This window comes from Lates calcarifer, linkage group LG15 (genome assembly GCF_001640805.2).
Source record: "Lates calcarifer isolate ASB-BC8 linkage group LG15, TLL_Latcal_v3, whole genome shotgun sequence".
Taxonomy (NCBI): domain Eukaryota; kingdom Metazoa; phylum Chordata; class Actinopteri; family Centropomidae; genus Lates; species Lates calcarifer.
In genome coordinates, this window is record NC_066847.1 from 21,736,231 (window position 1) to 21,753,714 (window position 17,484).

The following is a 17,484-nucleotide window of genomic DNA, read 5'->3' on the forward strand; positions in this document are numbered from 1 at the left end:
TGCCGCATTTAAATGTGTTTCAAAGCGTACATGTTATTTTTATTTGTCTTTATGAATAACCTGCAGTCCCAGGTTATTGAGTCGAAACCTTACTGATATTTGACCCAACTAGTTGCTGAGAAAGTAGTAAAAGTATAGTTGGAACAGTGTGAAAAATATTCTTTTAGAAGTAGAAGACTCAAAATTCTAGCAGTAAATTGTATATAGTATCAATAATAAAAAGACTGATTGCAAATAGTCCCTTTTTATAACTGTCAGAATGAGTGATACTTTCAAAATACTTAGGTCAGACAGATTGAGGCCATATTTGTTGTAAGATACAAGAGAGCGGGGAAGTGAATTAAAAAAAAAAAAAAACATATATAAAAATCACCCTATACAAATAACTAATACATTTGCATCACATAGTCAGTGGGGCTTTGAAAGGCTTAAACCATCGTACAACAGTGATCCGGAGATTTAATAATGCGAGAAGTGGAGCCAATTAATAAAGGCTTATGAAATGGAGATATTCAAGTAAACCAACAGAACTGACACATTTGGTAAATGTTCTTTGTCACCTTGCACCTCTGGACCCACTTTACTATGTAGTTTGCAGAGAGAAAGTTTTAGGAACCTTTTTCCCAAAGAAATGATTTCGTGAGGTTACCAAAACAAGCCATTCACAGTCGATGCTTTCACCCAAATCAAGCAAAAAGATTGTTGCTTCCAGGAAAAGAGAATCTGTTGTCCAAAGTCATGACATGCATTCACTCAGCACTTACTTGGCTTAAAGATTGGTCAGTGGATTGGTAACATACAGGTAAGTCGTTCAGCACTTGTGTAACTCAAAGAGCCTCTACAAACTGCAACTGTGCAGACTTAGGCTTAGAATCTATGTTACTCTAAAATAGACTATGGTTTGATAACACTGTGGAAGTGGTGGGTGAATTTAAAGATGTTTCCATTGCTCTGGCATCTACAAACACACTAAGTTTCTGTCATGACGTCACATTGAAATACACTGATTAAAAACTACTTTTTTTTTTTTAAATTAAGCTCTAAACACCAGTGGACGATCATTTTTGTGGAGAATTAGATCCTGAACCAAACAGAAACAGCAGCAAAGATATTACAAGAGTGCATACACACACACACACTGACACACACACACTCTACACCCTCACAACGTCCTAGTGAGTGACCATTCCGTTTCACTGACTTGCTGTTAAGTCATGCTGGATCAGAACATTAGCTAAATGTAAAAATGTAATGACGCAGGAGATGCCTACACAGAGCCTGATGGGATGTGGTGTTTGAATGTTTTTGTGTCTGTTGGCTGGGTTGTTTCTACTCTCATGAACTGAAAATGAAGAATGTGACTCACACTAATATTCAAATATACTGATGAACAAAGATAATAATAGTGAATGCCACCAGCTTCACATAAAGGGGCCTCCATCAAAAACCTGCTACAATGCAACAATGTAGACTTGAAATAGTTGTAATACTTAAATAGTTTAACCAAAGACAGACTGTCTATTAGCTGTTTTAAATTCCACTCTTTACATGCTCTTTGCAGATAATGGTGGCACATGTGTAAGATGGTACAAACCCAATTAATGCAAGCCTTTGCTTAAGCTTTAGACCTTTTGTGCCCCAAATTGTATTAAAATAACTACTTTCTGGTGGATAAGCAAAATGACTCTAGAGGGAAAGCTGAAATGAGTGAAGAAAAAGATTAGGTCCATGTTTGACTCAAAAGTTGTTACTGTGGCTAATGTTCTCATTAACTTCACACCCTTTTTTACCAACTGTTGTGAAGCCATTAATGGCCACGCAGGAGTTAATATACTCTATGATGGAGGAGATTGTGAAGAACAGGGAGACGATAGCTTTTGGAGACTAGTATCTGCCTAGGGTACACAAGGCAGCACAAAATGGCTTCTATGCAGTATTATCCTGTATTTGTGTATATGCAATCATAAAAATATCAATGAATATTCATGGAAGCCTCATGTTGCAATGAGAAAAGAGCAAATCAACCTGCTGTTCATTACTCCCCTGTATGCAGCTGGCTAGGAATAAATAATTTACTTCCTATAATCCTCAACCAAGACTTTCAACTTCAGTCCTCTGTACTTTTAGTGTTCTAGTGTTGTATTTGTAGGATGAGGATTTAGGTTCTTTGATATACGAGCCTGTGTCCAGCAGGTGGGTTGACACTTAGACTGTCTTTGGTTTTCTCTTGGTGGTGGGTGTTTATGAGAAGTATTATCAGACTTGACACCTAAAGGGACTCTGTGGTTTAGCCACCTGGCTCTCATTTGTCAGTGAGGAACTGTGCAGGGTGATGTGAAGTATTTGAATAAGGTATTTACTGACCATTCTCCAAAGAGCACATCCATTATTTCAGAAGGTGATGAATGATTCTTCATCATGAAAAACACCAGTGACTCCAAAAAAACATATGACCAGTATAGTGAAGTATAACTGAATTTTGTTTTGTTTTTTCTCTTTTTTTATTGTTGCAAGCAAAAATAGGTCCTTCGTGTTCAAAGAAGGAATGACTGATGAGGAGAAATCAAAGGAGAAATGATATTCTTCACTGCATATCCAGTTTATTGGCCAGATTAGACTTTTATTTAAAATGCAAACACTTTTGCAGAATGAAATAAGTCATTTAGGCATCAATATCTAGATATTCATTGTGTAATATATGTCAGAAGGTTTATAGCTCTTTAGCACTTTTCCTGCAAAGACTGTGCTGTTGCTCTGGAATAGAGTTCTCACATGACTGTCATAAAAAACAACAGCACCAATCTACTGTCAAATTTCAGTGGAGTGCTCTTCAAAGAAAATAGTTGTCATTAAAGTCATCTTACCATTTAGAGGGTGAAAGCTTTTTGTGCCCTCTATCAACTGAGATTGAAATTTTAAGGGGTTTGTGTGATTTACTGCCCCCCCCATGCTCGCTCGTTTGGCCAAAATGGTCTAGTTATTGTCTTAAGAGAACTGTATATCAGTCAGTAGCATTTAAAGTAGAGTTATAGGGCCAATGTTTTGCATTAATGTAGAGGAGAATGGAAAGCAATGGATTTACATTTATTAATGAGTTTGGGACTTCTGAAGCCTGTTTCATCATTGCCTGTTCTTTTATTTCTAATAGCTGCATTATATATTTAGGATTATTGATGCATAATTTAGTTAATGAGTGTTTTTGTTTTTTTGTGCAGACCCCTACAGCATATCTCTTTAGGCTGAGACATCATCTTTCTAAACACCTGGGGCATCCTAACAAATTTTAACTTAATGTGAAAACAACAGACCATCAACAGCCACTTCAAGTTGCGCATCATCAGTTTTAATGAAACTCGTCATGCTGGTTATGACTCTTAAGTGGACTGACTACATTAATAAAGTTTTAAAACTTTCCACTTGAGCATTTCTTTTTTAACAAAAGGGTAAAACATGCTGTTATCAAGTATACTCTTTTCTACTCTCCAAACTTCTACGTGTGTCTAATGTGGAAAAGAGAATAATTAAGGATAAAATAGCTGCTCTGCAAATGAACATGAATCAATTATATGGGCTTCTGTGAGTTTATGTGTAATTAAGCTCATTACTTGTTGCAAAGGAGTTGATCATGTTGTAAAACATGAATTTGTGGTGATGTAAATCAGGAATAATTGAATCCTCAAAGTGCACATGCTGACTCTGCAGTAAATTTGTGATGCTGTTCATTTTAATTTATTAAAATAATCAACAACATTTTAGTAGATTTAATGCAGTAAAATAACAGAGCCAGCACTGCCTTCTTCGTGGAATTTAATGGTCACTGCCTTGCCATTCAAGCATTACTAATGAAGCAGTAGATATTTCTCAGGAGTACCCTAAAAGTGAATGAAATGACCCTCCCTCCCCACTCGACACACACTGTATAAAACTGGGGCAATGTTGGGAATCGGACAGAGGTGCCTTGAACAGCAAGAAAACTGACTACAGCAGTGTTAAGCGTCACATTATGATGTAAGACTATTTTTTTATTTCTCACTTTTTCATTGTAAAGCTCACTTTTTGATTGAAAGTTTATGCATCTGACAGCTTTTATAGTTTATGAACTATGGGAGTATTAGTCCAATATTTCGCTCCTATTTTTGATTTTGATTAGATTTTTTGTTATGCGTTTTAATGATCAATTTTCCCTGTGATCCAGGATTCGCTCCAGTGTTGTGATGCCGCTCTGTATTCTGGCTCTCTGCCTGCTGGCTTGTATTAACTCTGGTATAAATGCATATCCAGCCAAGCCCGCCAGTCCCCGGGAAGGAGCACCACCTGAAGAGCTCGCCAAATATTATTCTGCATTAAGACACTACATCAACCTCATTACGAGACAAAGGTTAGTTCTTGAATTAAAACTATAAAATACTATAGGTCCAGAGAATTATTATAAATACATGCAGAGATGCACTGATGTGTTGCTTGTCTTTTTATATGCACAGGTATGGGAAAAGAGACATTCCAGATACTCTGTTTTCAGATGTGTTGGTGAGGGAGAGCACAGAGAGTATTCCAGGATCTAACTATGTCAGGTAAATTATTTTAAAATTACATTACTAGGCTGCTTTTTACACATTTTGTAAAGCTGTTTCCTGCACTGGCATCCACTGGATTATTTTCACAATGCATTGTCTCTGTCAAGTGTACACAGTATGGTGTATGGTAATGCATGATCAAACACATACATATACAACATTCACACAATCTGGTGTAATGCTATTCTATTCTTGTGAAGCTGATGATGTTCAGTTAATGTTCACACTATGTCAAAGAAGTGCTGATTATACTTTTTGGTGATTTTAAGGTTGTAGTTAGTGGTGATATTGGATTCTAATAGTCAGCCTTCCTCTTGTTTTTGTAAAAGAACAAAAATATCATGTATAAGTTTTAATGTTTGTCAAAAACACACATTTTACTGACTTCCTTATGTTACAGATATGAAGGGCTGCCACTGTGGTAATGCTGCTGGAGCTGTCATATTGAGGCTAACTACCAGAAAGCTGCTGTCATGTCCGTTACTGACATAAAATGAACTTGTGTTGCATGGAATAAACATTGTGTAATGCTAAACCAAACTACTTTGGTCTGTGTTGTTGCCAGCGCTACACTAACAGATGTTTTTAACATGTGGTCCCATCTTCTCAGTCTGTCTCATTTGACTCATAAAGCACCAAGTAGTACTCCTTCGCCTGTGAAGCATCTACAATGTAGGTTATGTTGAACTGTCTTGTGCGTCATTCACTGACGGAGTAACAGTGCTCTCTAGTGGTGAAAAGGCATGTAAACAATTTGAGAATTTTTCAAATGGGGGAAATAATTTAAAATTCATGTCTGCTGCTAATATTCCATTTGGAGGGGAGTAAAATAGGAATTAATTATAAACCGAGTAAACCACAATGTTACATTTATTGTACTTGCTTTATCAAACCTGCTGCGATGTACCTGCACTCTGCCTGAAAACAGATTAACAGTTTAATCCCATCAAGTGACCTGGATACATCAAAAGCAAATCACGTAACACTGAGAATTTGGTTAACTCTGTTATGACACCTGGTCCAAGCTACTAGGTCTTTATAACTATGAAAGCTGGCAACGCTGGTTCTCTTTAAGGAAGCTTTGCTGCAGCCGAATTACCAGATTTGGTGGATGGAGTTTTACTTGGTGCTTCATTTTGTCCTGCTGATGGGTGAGATTATTTATTGGCCAGATGTGATCTTATTATAGCATAGGTGACATTAACATCTGTGAGATCTACTGTATATTTTCCTCATGGGGTAAGTGTAGCCATAATGTTTAATTCTTAAATATATTGTTTGCGAGGCGATAATAGCTACTGATATGATACGTGGTGTTTTTGCCAAGGAGTATTTTATTTATTACTGGTACAGTCCATTGATAGTAACTACAGAAACATTAAGTAAAGCATTTTTCAACTTAAAAACTACAGATTTAAGCCCTGATAGCTGGACAAACCAAGCAAGGTCAAAGGGCTTTTGTTTATTTTGTTTTATAGTGACCAAATAGCTGTATTGGGCTGCCCGCTGACAATACTTGAGTGAATATTTAGTTTACAATCAAATGCAGCCAGAGGTTTTTTGTTTTGTTTTGTTTTTTTACATTTAGGGATCATTGGATTTGATGGAGGAACAATATTGGAGGAAACCACGAACCTCCACACACCTTTTCTCAGCTACAGGTGTATATCTCGGAGTAAGGTTTACAGTTCATTATATGGGTGGGTTGTGCAGGAATTCAATGGGCTAGATACAACTTGAACGGCATTGGATGTCATTTGCACAACAGCACGGTCTGTGTGGACGGGGAGCCGGGGGAAGGGACGCAGGCAGGCAGGCTGGAAATGCACTGACAAGTTACTGTTGCGCAAGTGAGCTGCGAAACTGAAATGAAGGGAAGCAGGAAAGCGTGACTGGACGTTACTGATCAAATTAGGTAAAGTATCATTGATTCATTTCTCCGGACAGGCGACGGTCTCATCATGGGACCCTGTGGTTTCTCGGCTCTCACTGTACCACCAGCTAACGGTAGCTAGCTAGTCTGAGCCACACGATATCACTGTTAGCTACTAACTGGCTAATGACTGGACTTCTAGCTAACTGTACCTTGCTACTACTACGTTACAAGAAAACACAACACTAACAAGTGACTTTAGCTTGATTAATTTTGCCGACTTGCCAGTTACTTTGAGATAATGGTATTATCTGTCAATCTGAAAGATGTCCTACACGTGTAAGCACACGCTAGTGTTTGCTAGAAATAATTAGCATTGCTAACTTGCCTATAAGCTACAAGCCAGCAACGGCTAGCATTAACTTGGCACGGGACGGGCGCCGGTGGATTTGACGACAATGAGGACCTGACAGCACTAAGCTGCAGTTCAACAGATTTCACTTAATATTTTATCGCTGTGTGTTGACAGTTAAATTTGTGTTTACCGCTGCCAACTAGCTACCAATAGCCAGTTTTCATTTTATCGTTTGCACTACACGTGTCCAGTGCGCGTATAGCGTGACAGCAAATTTTGACCTCAGGGAAGCAAACATGTTTCTTGCAGAGACTGGTTTTGATTTAGCATTCTTGTAAGTCGTATGTCCGTGAATAACGTAAGAACTACTCGTTACGAACCGATCTGCCACCATGAGCAGCGAGCGTTCACCTTCCATCAGGTTGCTCGTCATGTGTTTCATATGGGACGGGTGGAGGAGGTGTACGCTGTCTCAATCAGGTTTAACCGAGTCCCATTCATCAAGATTGGCATTTAATTTCTGAGGGTTGTGAATTAGCTCACAATGAGTGGCTTACATGTTGTTGCTGTTGTATCCGAACTCACAAATTGAAGCCTGGCACCACATAGTTTTATGATGGCATTGTAGTCCACCCTTTCTTTAATGTATATTCCTGGCTGTTGGGTTTATGTCCACTATGTTTTTAATCAGGTGCCTTAAATTTAAGAAAAGAGAGAGAGAGAGAAAATAGAATTCTACCGCTCAGATTTTCAGTGCAGTGCAAAGTAGTGCTGCAACCCAGCTATTGTTTTATCACTGATTAATCAGTTTTTCTGTAAGCTGTCAAAAAGTTACAAAAAATGTCCGTCACGATTTAGCAGAGCTGAATGTTACATCATCACGTCTTGTTTTTGTTTGACTAAAAGTCCTAATATTCAAAAATATTTAGTTTACATATACATACATATTTGACACAGATAGCTGAAAACCATGCAGGTTTCTGCTCTTGGAATATGCTGTGTATAATGCAAAACATACTACTCTGGGCAGCTGCTGCCGGCAACAACTAGTTGCAGTTTTAACATTTGAACTTTGTAAAGCCACAGAACAAAATTGATACTCCACACTCACACTCTTCTGTAGCTTTATCTGACCTGCTGGCAATAACAGACATTGGTCATGTGATTGACTTGGACAATCAGAAAGGCTGCATTACAGTAATACTGAATGAAAAGTGAGGACCAGTGAAGAGCACCCTTTACTTAGCAGCATGTGCTGCTTTTCAGTCAATATCCGAGGGGGGTTTTAGGCTGTCTGGGGCAATTTAATAATAAGAGTAATGTGATTTTGTTTTCTCCCACTCCTCCATTCTCTCTATAGCCCAGGGTTCCCAGATGAATGTTTTGTAGAAAACATGGGGCTCTGTATTGGAGTGCTGCACTGATGATTTGAACACTGTTTGTAGGTGAGTTTATGCCTTTAGTGTTTTACTTTCTGGCTGTGCATGGTTATGGGGCTTTTTGCTGTCTTTGTTAACATTGTGTGCATGGACTACAATACTGCATTTATGGTGTTTATACAGTTTATAATTTACAGCTAAATGGGATGGTCTATGCTAAAAACGTCCATACTTGGGTTTGTTCACCCACCTACTAAGGCACTGATAGATCTGTTTTTGCTTCACTCTGTTGGGAGACGATGTTTGCACAGAGAATCCCCTCGGGCCTCTCTGTGTGTGGCTGGCACAACCTTTAGCCAGAAGGACGGGAGACTCATCCTTTATCATTCAATAGCCTTCTTTGTCGTTCTCATAATTCACAAGTGCTCACTGTGCTAACTTGTGAATAAACATCAAGGAAAAAAAAAATTCTTTGCTAATTTGCGGCTCTCATGCCTCCATATCTCCATGACTTCTGTAGCATTACATATTGGCAAATGTCTCAGCTTGCTTCTCTTTTTTTGACATGGCTTTCTGTGGTGATCTTGGTGAACAATATACTCACTCGAGCAGATTTCCTACCTTCTGCAGCCCTCCAGTTGCTCTGGTTTCTGTAAGCGGGCAGTTGGGTGGCTTTTGACCGTGTTTAGAGAGCTTCACCGCTCGGAGCTGTGGAATAATAAACATGACTGTGGCCAATGCAAAGTCTGGCTCAGGTAAGCCGTCACAGAAAAAAAGTCCTAACTAGTCTTTTCCACAAGAACTGTTGCAGTGATGTGTGCAAAATTTTGACATTTGATTACTATTTAAACAGTACTGTGCCCACTGCCCAGAGATAGTTGGTGGTGTGGGTGTTTGCTGCTGTCTGTCAACGTTCACATTTGTCCCTCTGTGAAATACAGTAACCACACATAGCAAAAACGAAAAAAAAAAGCAAACATATGATGTGTCTGCCAAACAGCTAAATGCTTAAGCTACATCTATAGTAGCTACTGTTATTTCTTTGAGTGTATCCTGTCAGACTTCAATTTTCTGTCTACTTCTTTATTCAAACTGTCTGAAAAACTAGGGGCAAATGGACTGCTTATTCCTCTGAAAAACAAAACAGAAGTATATGACACTAAAATCCTATTTTAGCGGGAAGATAATTACTGGGGATTTCAAAACAGTATGTTATTAATTTTATTTTGTCAAGCTGACTGGTTTATAATACTAGCTGTATGTCTCATGCTTTTTACGTGAACCCAGTTAATTTGGCCTCAGTTTCTTACCGTGTGCTCTCAGCCTCTACAAGGCAGATCTGTTAGTAGAACAATTCCTTTGTGGCTCTGCGTGCCTATTGCTGCTGCAATGGAAATGAGGGATGTTCTCTGTGAATCAGCCCATTGATTGACTGTCCTCTTATTGTTCTTGCCTTGTAAGCTCTTATTATAGTCACATTGTTTTGCTGTTTTTTCATTGGCGTAGGATTTTAATTTTTTTTTTTACATTATCACTGCTGTGTTTGTCACTAACATTTCTGCCTGCATTCACAAGGCAGTAAATCTCAAGCTCAAGTGGTGTGGTTGGCATTCTCCAGCACCAGTCATTGATGTGTTTTTTTTATTTTTCCTCTCTTTAGTGATGCAGCAGGTACTGGACAACCTGAAAGACCTGCCATCAGGCACAGGAGCCAAAGATATTGACCTCATCTTCCTCAGAGGCATCATGGAGAGCCCCATCGTCCGCTCCCTTGCCAAGGTAACGCATACACACACAAGGTGGAATATCATTAGCTGGACATCAAGCTCCAGCTATAGTTGAGAGGAGGAGCAAATATCACTGTGAGCCTGAGGGAATCAAAGTGTAAAAAGTGTCACATGTCACCATGTTTAACTCTTCCTGACAGTTGTACCAAACGTGGACTCACCAACCTATTTCAGCTTATTTGTGTATGAAGTGGGGGTGAGAAGAGCTAGAGAAAACAAAATCTTGTAATGTGCTAAATTTCTTGAAGGCAATACCTCCTAGCCAGTGTGAGGTATAACGCTGCCCATCATTAGAGGAGCAAAACAAGCATCAGATGCACTGCGTGCAGGGTTGTACAGCACAGGTCCTGTTGTCTTAAACAATGAAAAATGAATGTACGACATTCACAAAACTTCAGTATTTGCTGAAGTAGACAGAAAATGTGCCTTTAAACACTTGTTAAATCAACTTTTCACACACTAAAAGAGGTTGACAGCATGACGAACAAATGGCTTACGTAACAGAAAAAAAAATCTCCAATGCAGATTGAGGTCATCAGGTTCAACTACTGTATCTATTAATAGAATGATTTCTATAGAAAACCTGTCACAAAGGCAAGCTCTTGTCCTCATTTCTAACAAACAGCACTGCTTTCCTTAGATAATTTCCTGTTAGACGGGCCTATATGTAGTTTCTGACTTAGACAGACTTTTTTATCTGGTTTAATTTCTTGTGAAATAGAGCCCTGCAGTGTGATGATAGACACCATATATACAGCTGTCAGTTTCCCTTTGCCCGCTGTGTATCACAGTGATAGTTTGATGAATAATATGGCATTTTGATCTCATCTCACCATAATTTGACATACAGTGTGTGGGCACAAGAGTAATCTCTGACACAATATAGTGTTGTGTCAGTTGAGATGTAACAATATGATTTCCCTACAGCGTGTAGCAGGCTGTTAGACTGTTCTCAGTAGCACAGACAACAGTTTCTCAACTGAGTTCCCTGAAACATATTCTATATCTCAATATTTAGACACGAAATTATCAAGCTGGTATGTCTTAAGCCTTTTGTGCAGCCTACTGTGGCATTTCCATCCTATCTAACAAATACTACCTCATTGTCTGCCCCTTTGAATTAACACCAGTCAGTGCAAAGAAGGGTTCATTAAATTTTTTAAGTAGGTGGTGGGCTAGTAACAATGTCTGTGGTCATGCAGGATACAACCACCAATCCCTAGATTTTCTACATAAAAACATATGAGACCGAACTAATCCATATATCTGTGTAAACTGAGATTTGTGTAAAGCTGTTACATGCCTGACAGCAAGATGTTCAGCTTTTTTGTTCACGTCTAGGTGGGTTGTATACTCTCTTTAGCAAGAAATCACTCTGAAATGTTATGTTATGTCATATTCTCTTGGAACAATTTCCTGTTTCACCAAAATGAATAAATTCCAGTCAGTAGAACGGCAGCAGCCTGAAGACAAGCCCTGCACTTTTAGACCTGTTTTACCCAAACTGAAAAGAAAAACTCACACACTCAAATATACCAGCTGAAAATACAGATTTGGTAGTTATGATTGCCAAAAAAAATACTCCTTTTGTGTGTAGGCCCATGAGCGTCTTGGGGAGGTTAAGTTACAAGCCGTGCGGGACGATAATGTTCAGCTGGTCACAGAGATCCTGGACTCCCTCAGCAACCTGCCAGAAAAAGATGCTGCCGCTGCAGAGCTTGCCAAAATCCTCCAGGAGCCTCACTTTAAGGTATTGTAGACCTCATTCCTCTTGTACACAATTGTCACTGAGTTTAAATGGGGATGAACAGAACAGAGATGTGTAGAATGAATGCTCTAGCTTGTGCTCTACTTGTGTGGGAGAGGATGTCAGAGCTTTTTACTTCAACCATTGCCTAATTTCCTTTGAAGTGCCTGTTAGGCAGCCCTGCTTCTTTGTCGCCCGCCCATTATATTCTCGACCACTTAACATGCTGCAGCGTGGGAGGGTGGGGGTGTATTTCTTTGGGCCAATAGCAGGCTGAGTTATGTGGGTAAAGTGAGGGGGAGAAGGCTGTGTCACCTTCTGTTTCAGTAAATCTTCACATTTGCTGATGCAGTGTGTAGTCTCTGACCAATGCTAACTATGTTGTGGCTCCATGGGTAAGGACAAGACTGGTTTATCTTCTCTATTTAACAATCAATCCTCTGTCAGTGAAGGCCTAAAAGCTTCTTTTTATAAAGGTTTTTGTCAAAGGAATGTGTACAGCGAAGTGATTTATGTCTTCACTCTTTTATCATAATGTACTAATCGTGTGTTACTGTTCATTTTTTGTATCTTGGTAGACGAACCACATTATAGTGATGATTGCGTTCTTTCTTACTCAGAAAAAGCTGCTGGAAATGTACTTAAAGATGTTTCAAAGTCTTATTTCTGTCTCTATTTCTCTCTCTCTCCTTTTCCAATCTTTCTGCCTCAGTCTTTGATAGAGGCTCATGACAAAGTGGCTGCAAAGTGCTATGAAATGCCCCGCACTGCGGTGAACAGCGATGCCTTGTTGACTAGTTCGCTCATGCCAGCTGATGCTGTCAGGATGATTGGCATCCAGAAGAAAGCTGGGGAGCCACTGGTAAGTTTGCCAGGCATTTTTATCAGCCATAGCTCTGCAGAGGAAACTTCTAATGCTCCTGTTAGGCTGTAAAATGCTTTACACATGTCCTCTTTTATTAACCAACCGAGAACCGAGTGACCCAGAGTTCTTTTACAGACCAACCCATGAAATAGGCGCTCCGCTATGATTTATGAAGTGTAGATGTACGATACTGAGTGACTGCTACTCTCTTTCAGGGGGTGACGTTCCGCGTGGAGCGGGGGGAGATGGTGATTGCACGAATCCTGCACGGCAGCTCGATTGACAGGCAGGGCATGCTGCACACTGGGGACATAATCCGCGAGGTGAACGGTCGTGAGGTCGGCAGCAACCCCCATGAACTGCAGGAGCTGTTGAGGGACTGCAGTGGGAGCATCACACTTAAGGTCCTTCCCAGCTACAGAGACACGCCAACACCGCCACAGGTGAGGAAGACAGAGATGCTCCATATTATTATTTATTGTCTAGTTTTTTTTAATTACCTGTGGGAAATTAATAATCCAGTTGCAGTGGCATGCTAAATAAGTGAATTTTATTTTCAAATGTTCTTGTGCTCATTTCATATTGAAATCAGTACCATAAGTGCACAGGAATACAGCAGTTTTTCTGGGGTATGCGGTGGTGTATTAAGGCTGCTCAGGAGTTGTACTGTACCTGTCAGGGATTGGGCGAGAGCTGCCTGACCTGGCTGATCTCAGAATGCCAAGCTTCTGAAAATTGAACCCGTAGAGATTCTATTAATAACCCTCCACACACTATCTGGGACATACACTACACTATTCACTTGAGCACCCCCTCTCCTTCTTACTGTAACAGGCACACACAGCAGCTGACACTGAGGAGCAGTATGCAGGGTTATGTCAGACACTGACCTTTGTGCGGGGAGGTTCAAATGATCTCATTCTACTGTTTGCTGTTTGCTTATGTTATTTGTTGGGTTTTATTCTTGGTAAGAGTTTTAACTTGTGAATTAGAATTATCTGGTTCATGCCCCTCCACCTTACTCAGTTTACTGTCTATTAAGAATTTACAGCAAGAACTACAAATTAATTTGTACAAATTCAGGATAGACAAATTAAATGAGTGCAAAATAAATGCCTCGTTGTGAAAGAGTTGTTAAAGGATCATCCAACATGGTCAAAAAAGTAAACAGAAGTAACAGAAAATGGCAGCAGTTATGATAGACAAGCAGCTTTCATTCATTTTCTTAAAAAAGCAGGTATTATTCAGTTTAAATTTTTATGACTCATCAGACACATTATTACTTTGTTCTGCAGCCTTGAAAAAAATATTTAATTTTATCTAGTACATGTGACAATATCACAGTATGCACACCTTAACAGGGATTTAAGGTGTTTTTCAGTTCTGTTGTGTACATTACACCCTGTGTAACTGAACTGACATATTGTTCTCACCCTTTAACTGTAGGTTTATCTGAAGCCACATTTCAACTATAACCCGACCACAGACAATTTGATACCCTGTAAAGAGGCAGGACTGGCCTTCTCCAAGGGAGACATCCTTCATGTAGTAAACAAGGAGGACCCCAACTGGTGGCAGGTGAGTAGGCACATATTTCTTTGCATGGCTAATTGGGGCGTTTGGTACAAATTTGCAAAAGGTGGCTAAAGATGAGGAGGAAGATGTTTGTGACCGATACCTGTTCCTGGCATTCTTTCTGTATTTGAAATATTTAAACCAATCATCTCTCAACTACTCTGATTTCCATTTAGGCGCGCAAAGTTGTTGGAGGAGCCACTGGTCTCATCCCCAGTCAGTTCTTGGAGGAGAAGAGGAAAGCTTTTGTGAGAAGAGACTGGGATGCTCCTGGTACTGGTCAGTACAAGTCACGTTTTCTCTTTCACACCATGGTTCCAGCCACTCTTGTTTATTTATCATGACAGTCAAATGTCCCTTGGCTTTAGCACCACCATGTGGTGACCTAACACTTTCTGTATGTGGCACAGGTATGCTCTGTGGAACTCGAACTACAAAGAAAAAGAAGAAAAAAATGATGTACCTCACTGCCAAGAATGCTGGTATGTATCACCACTGATTTTAAGGTTCCTACATATACGAGATTTTGAAAGAGTTGAAGCATAGATGACAGTACAGTACTAATTCTCCTATGCATTGCCTTGAACAGAGTTTGACCGCTATGAGCTGCAGATCTACGAGGAGGTAGCCAAGATGCCGCCGTTCCAGAGGAAAACGCTGGTTCTGATTGGAGCCCAGGGAGTTGGCAGGCGGAGTCTGAAGAACAGACTTATTGTCATGAATCCTCTGAGATACGGAACCACTGTACCCTGTGAGTGTGTGAGACGAGACAGCTGAGGCAATTCAATTGTCTTTACTTGAACCTGCCAGGGTACATGTCACACTTTTCCTCACCTTTTACCTCCAGTCACGTCACGGCGTCCCAGAGAAGAGGAGAAAGATGGACAGAACTATTGCTTTGTAACGCGGGAACAGATGGAAAAGGACATCAAGGAGAGCCGTTACCTGGAGCACGGCGAGTATGATGGCAACCTTTATGGCACCAAGATTGACTCGATCCATGAAGTGGTGGATATGGGTCGCACCTGCATCTTAGACGTCAACCCTCAGGTTAGTTTAAGGCACACACACACACACACACTCACTGTATAGATATTTTTTTACTATAGCTTTGGTTGTGACATTCTGTTTTCTGTTCAGGCCCTGAAAGTGTTGAAGACTGCTGAGTTTATGCCATTTGTGGTGTTTATTGCTGCTCCTGAGCTGGACACACTAAGAGCTATGCACAAAGCTGTAATAGATGCTGGACTTACTACCAAACTACTCACGGTAGGTTTTGAGTGGATTTAAGGTTCTCTAAATACTTATGAACAATGACATGGGTGTCAGTGGCCATTACTCATCATCTGAATCTCTTTCTCTACCAGGAGAACGATTTGAAGAAGACTGTGGATGAGAGCGCCAGGATCCGCCGGGCGTACAGCCACTACTTTGACCTGACTATTGTCAATGACAATCTGGACAAGGCCTTTGACAAGCTGCAGGAGGTGGTAGAGCGATTATTCATAGAGCCACAGTGGGTTCCAGTCAGCTGGGTCTACTGATCTGTTCTTACCTCCCCTGCTGGACGGACGAGGCTGTCGAAGCTGCTAGGCCTGGGATGAAAGGAGACACAACCCTGTACTGCGCACACAGACAAAATGTTGGACATCAGCCCTGTGTGAATTTGGGTCTTGCACAAAGCTGCATCAGAGTCACCTTGATCTGAATTGTCATCTTCCTTAACAGCACACTATGCAACTCACAACACACAGGAAGTGTACTTACTGGCAAACTATTATTTTTTAAACAATGCTTTCTATTCAAATGGATTGGAAGAAAATACTGACCTGTGTGTCAGGATGTTTTAAAGCAAAAACTGTTTTTGCCACGTCCTGTTATTTTAATCTTACATCTCTGTGTGAGATAGGTAAAGTGTATTTATTCTGCAAAAAAAGAGGAGGGCTTGCTCATTAAAAAGGATGATACCTCAGTGTTAACAGTTTACAGTGCACATGCCTCCAGTACGTCATCTCATTTGTCACTACAAACTTGTCATTCATGTAGAATACTGTCATGTAAAGGCTACATTTATGCCCTGGCACTGTTGCAGTTCAACCTCATAAATGCAAAATGTCATGCCAGTCACTGTTTGACGTTGTACAGGAAGAAAAGTAATACTGTAGTGTTTACCCGTTATTTCTCTTTCGCTCAAGCACAACAGACGTTAATTATGTTGATCGTTCGTCGGACATTTGGATCATGTACGTGTTTCGGACTGTTAGACCAGTCAATATGGTGCTGTGTTTGTGTTTGTCTGGAAGAAAGAAAAACTTTCCACAGGACTCTTGAACAGGGTACTGCATCTCAGAGAACCATCCCTTTTGATGTGATATTACTAAAAACTTAACTGTTTTAAATAAAGTTCATATTTACTTATAAAGGTATATTTTACAAGATTTCAGAAAATATGTATTTTCAGATGTAAAATAAATAACTGGTGTTTTCTAATGATCTGCTTTGGTTTTGCTTTGGTCTTTTGGCAGAATTACTTGACAAACATTTATGTTCAAAATGTGTTTACAAGCTAATAGAGAAGGAAATGGTTCCTAAAATCTTGTTGTTAAGGGTCTGTGTATATAACGCCCAATGGATTTTCGTTCTGGAAAACAGAAAATAGATGACAAGCCTTTTCCCAGTTGTCATTTTGGAGTAGGAAAATGGTTAACAAAAAAAGAGCCTCCATCCTTCTTTCTTTTTTCCTTCATATTTTATACACTGATCAGTCACAACATTAAAACCATGTGCTCTACAACTACATGTCAAGTAACAACCAGCTTTAATATGTTAATTCACTCTCACCACTCTTATCAGCATCATTGATAGACACCAAAACAAAGTCAAAAGGAAGGTGAATATTGGACTTAGATTCATTGTGCGGAAAGAAAAGCAACCCCAAATTAATGCTAAGGTTGCAATGTGGCTATAACCAACTGCTTTCTAACATGTATGCCAAAACAACTTAAGTAAATGTTGAGTTTACAGCTTGTTGTGTTGCCCACAAGTGGATTAAAATTCAGTCAATGGTTTAAAATCAACTCTTAAAGTTTCTATGGAGAGTCTGTAGGAAAAACCACTGAGTTTAGAAAATACTATATTAACTGTCCAAACACTGAGACAAAGGCCCATGTGAATGTGGCTTTAAGAAATAATAAAAACACCAACATAATTGGTATTTGATTCTGATCTTCCTCCCTCTGTGTCTTCACTTTGTGTATGAATATCTGCTCCAGATGTACTGTATGGCTGGCTGTATATTGCAGGTCCAGTCTCTATTCAAATTCACATAT

The 17,484-nt window shown here is 39.8% G+C and overlaps 2 protein-coding genes across 6 annotated transcripts; both read left to right on the top strand.

Moving 5' to 3' along the window:
- The first annotated feature begins 1,462 nt into the window (after nucleotides 1-1,462).
- On the top strand, nucleotides 1,463-5,109 carry LOC108891605 (peptide YY-like). The gene is made up of 4 exons (XM_018688804.2): nucleotides 1,463-4,008; nucleotides 4,196-4,378; nucleotides 4,482-4,571; nucleotides 4,975-5,109. Exons 1-4 carry the CDS (start codon nucleotides 4,004-4,006, stop codon nucleotides 4,997-4,999), a joined length of 303 nt encoding a protein of 100 aa, XP_018544320.1. The 5' UTR covers nucleotides 1,463-4,003; the 3' UTR covers nucleotides 5,000-5,109.
- Nucleotides 5,110-6,324: 1,215 nt separating this feature from the next.
- On the top strand, nucleotides 6,325-16,648 carry pals2a (protein associated with LIN7 2, MAGUK p55 family member a). 5 transcript variants are annotated; one of them, XM_018688737.2, is made up of 14 exons: nucleotides 6,325-6,489; nucleotides 8,163-8,247; nucleotides 8,794-8,936; nucleotides 9,842-9,960; nucleotides 11,566-11,718; nucleotides 12,428-12,577; nucleotides 12,796-13,023; nucleotides 14,027-14,158; nucleotides 14,332-14,434; nucleotides 14,566-14,637; nucleotides 14,745-14,906; nucleotides 15,003-15,205; nucleotides 15,296-15,424; nucleotides 15,523-16,648. In XM_018688737.2, the coding sequence occupies exons 3-14, from the start codon at nucleotides 8,906-8,908 to the stop codon at nucleotides 15,697-15,699; spliced, it is 1,659 nt and encodes a 552-aa protein (XP_018544253.1). In that variant the 5' UTR covers nucleotides 6,325-6,489; nucleotides 8,163-8,247; nucleotides 8,794-8,905; the 3' UTR covers nucleotides 15,700-16,648. The 5 variants fall into 5 exon arrangements, with proteins under 5 accessions (XP_018544253.1, XP_018544259.1, XP_018544267.1 ...); XM_018688743.2 differs by having other exon boundaries at nucleotides 8,812-8,936; XM_018688751.2 differs by lacking the exon at nucleotides 8,794-8,936.
- Nucleotides 16,649-17,484: the final 836 nt, after the last annotated feature.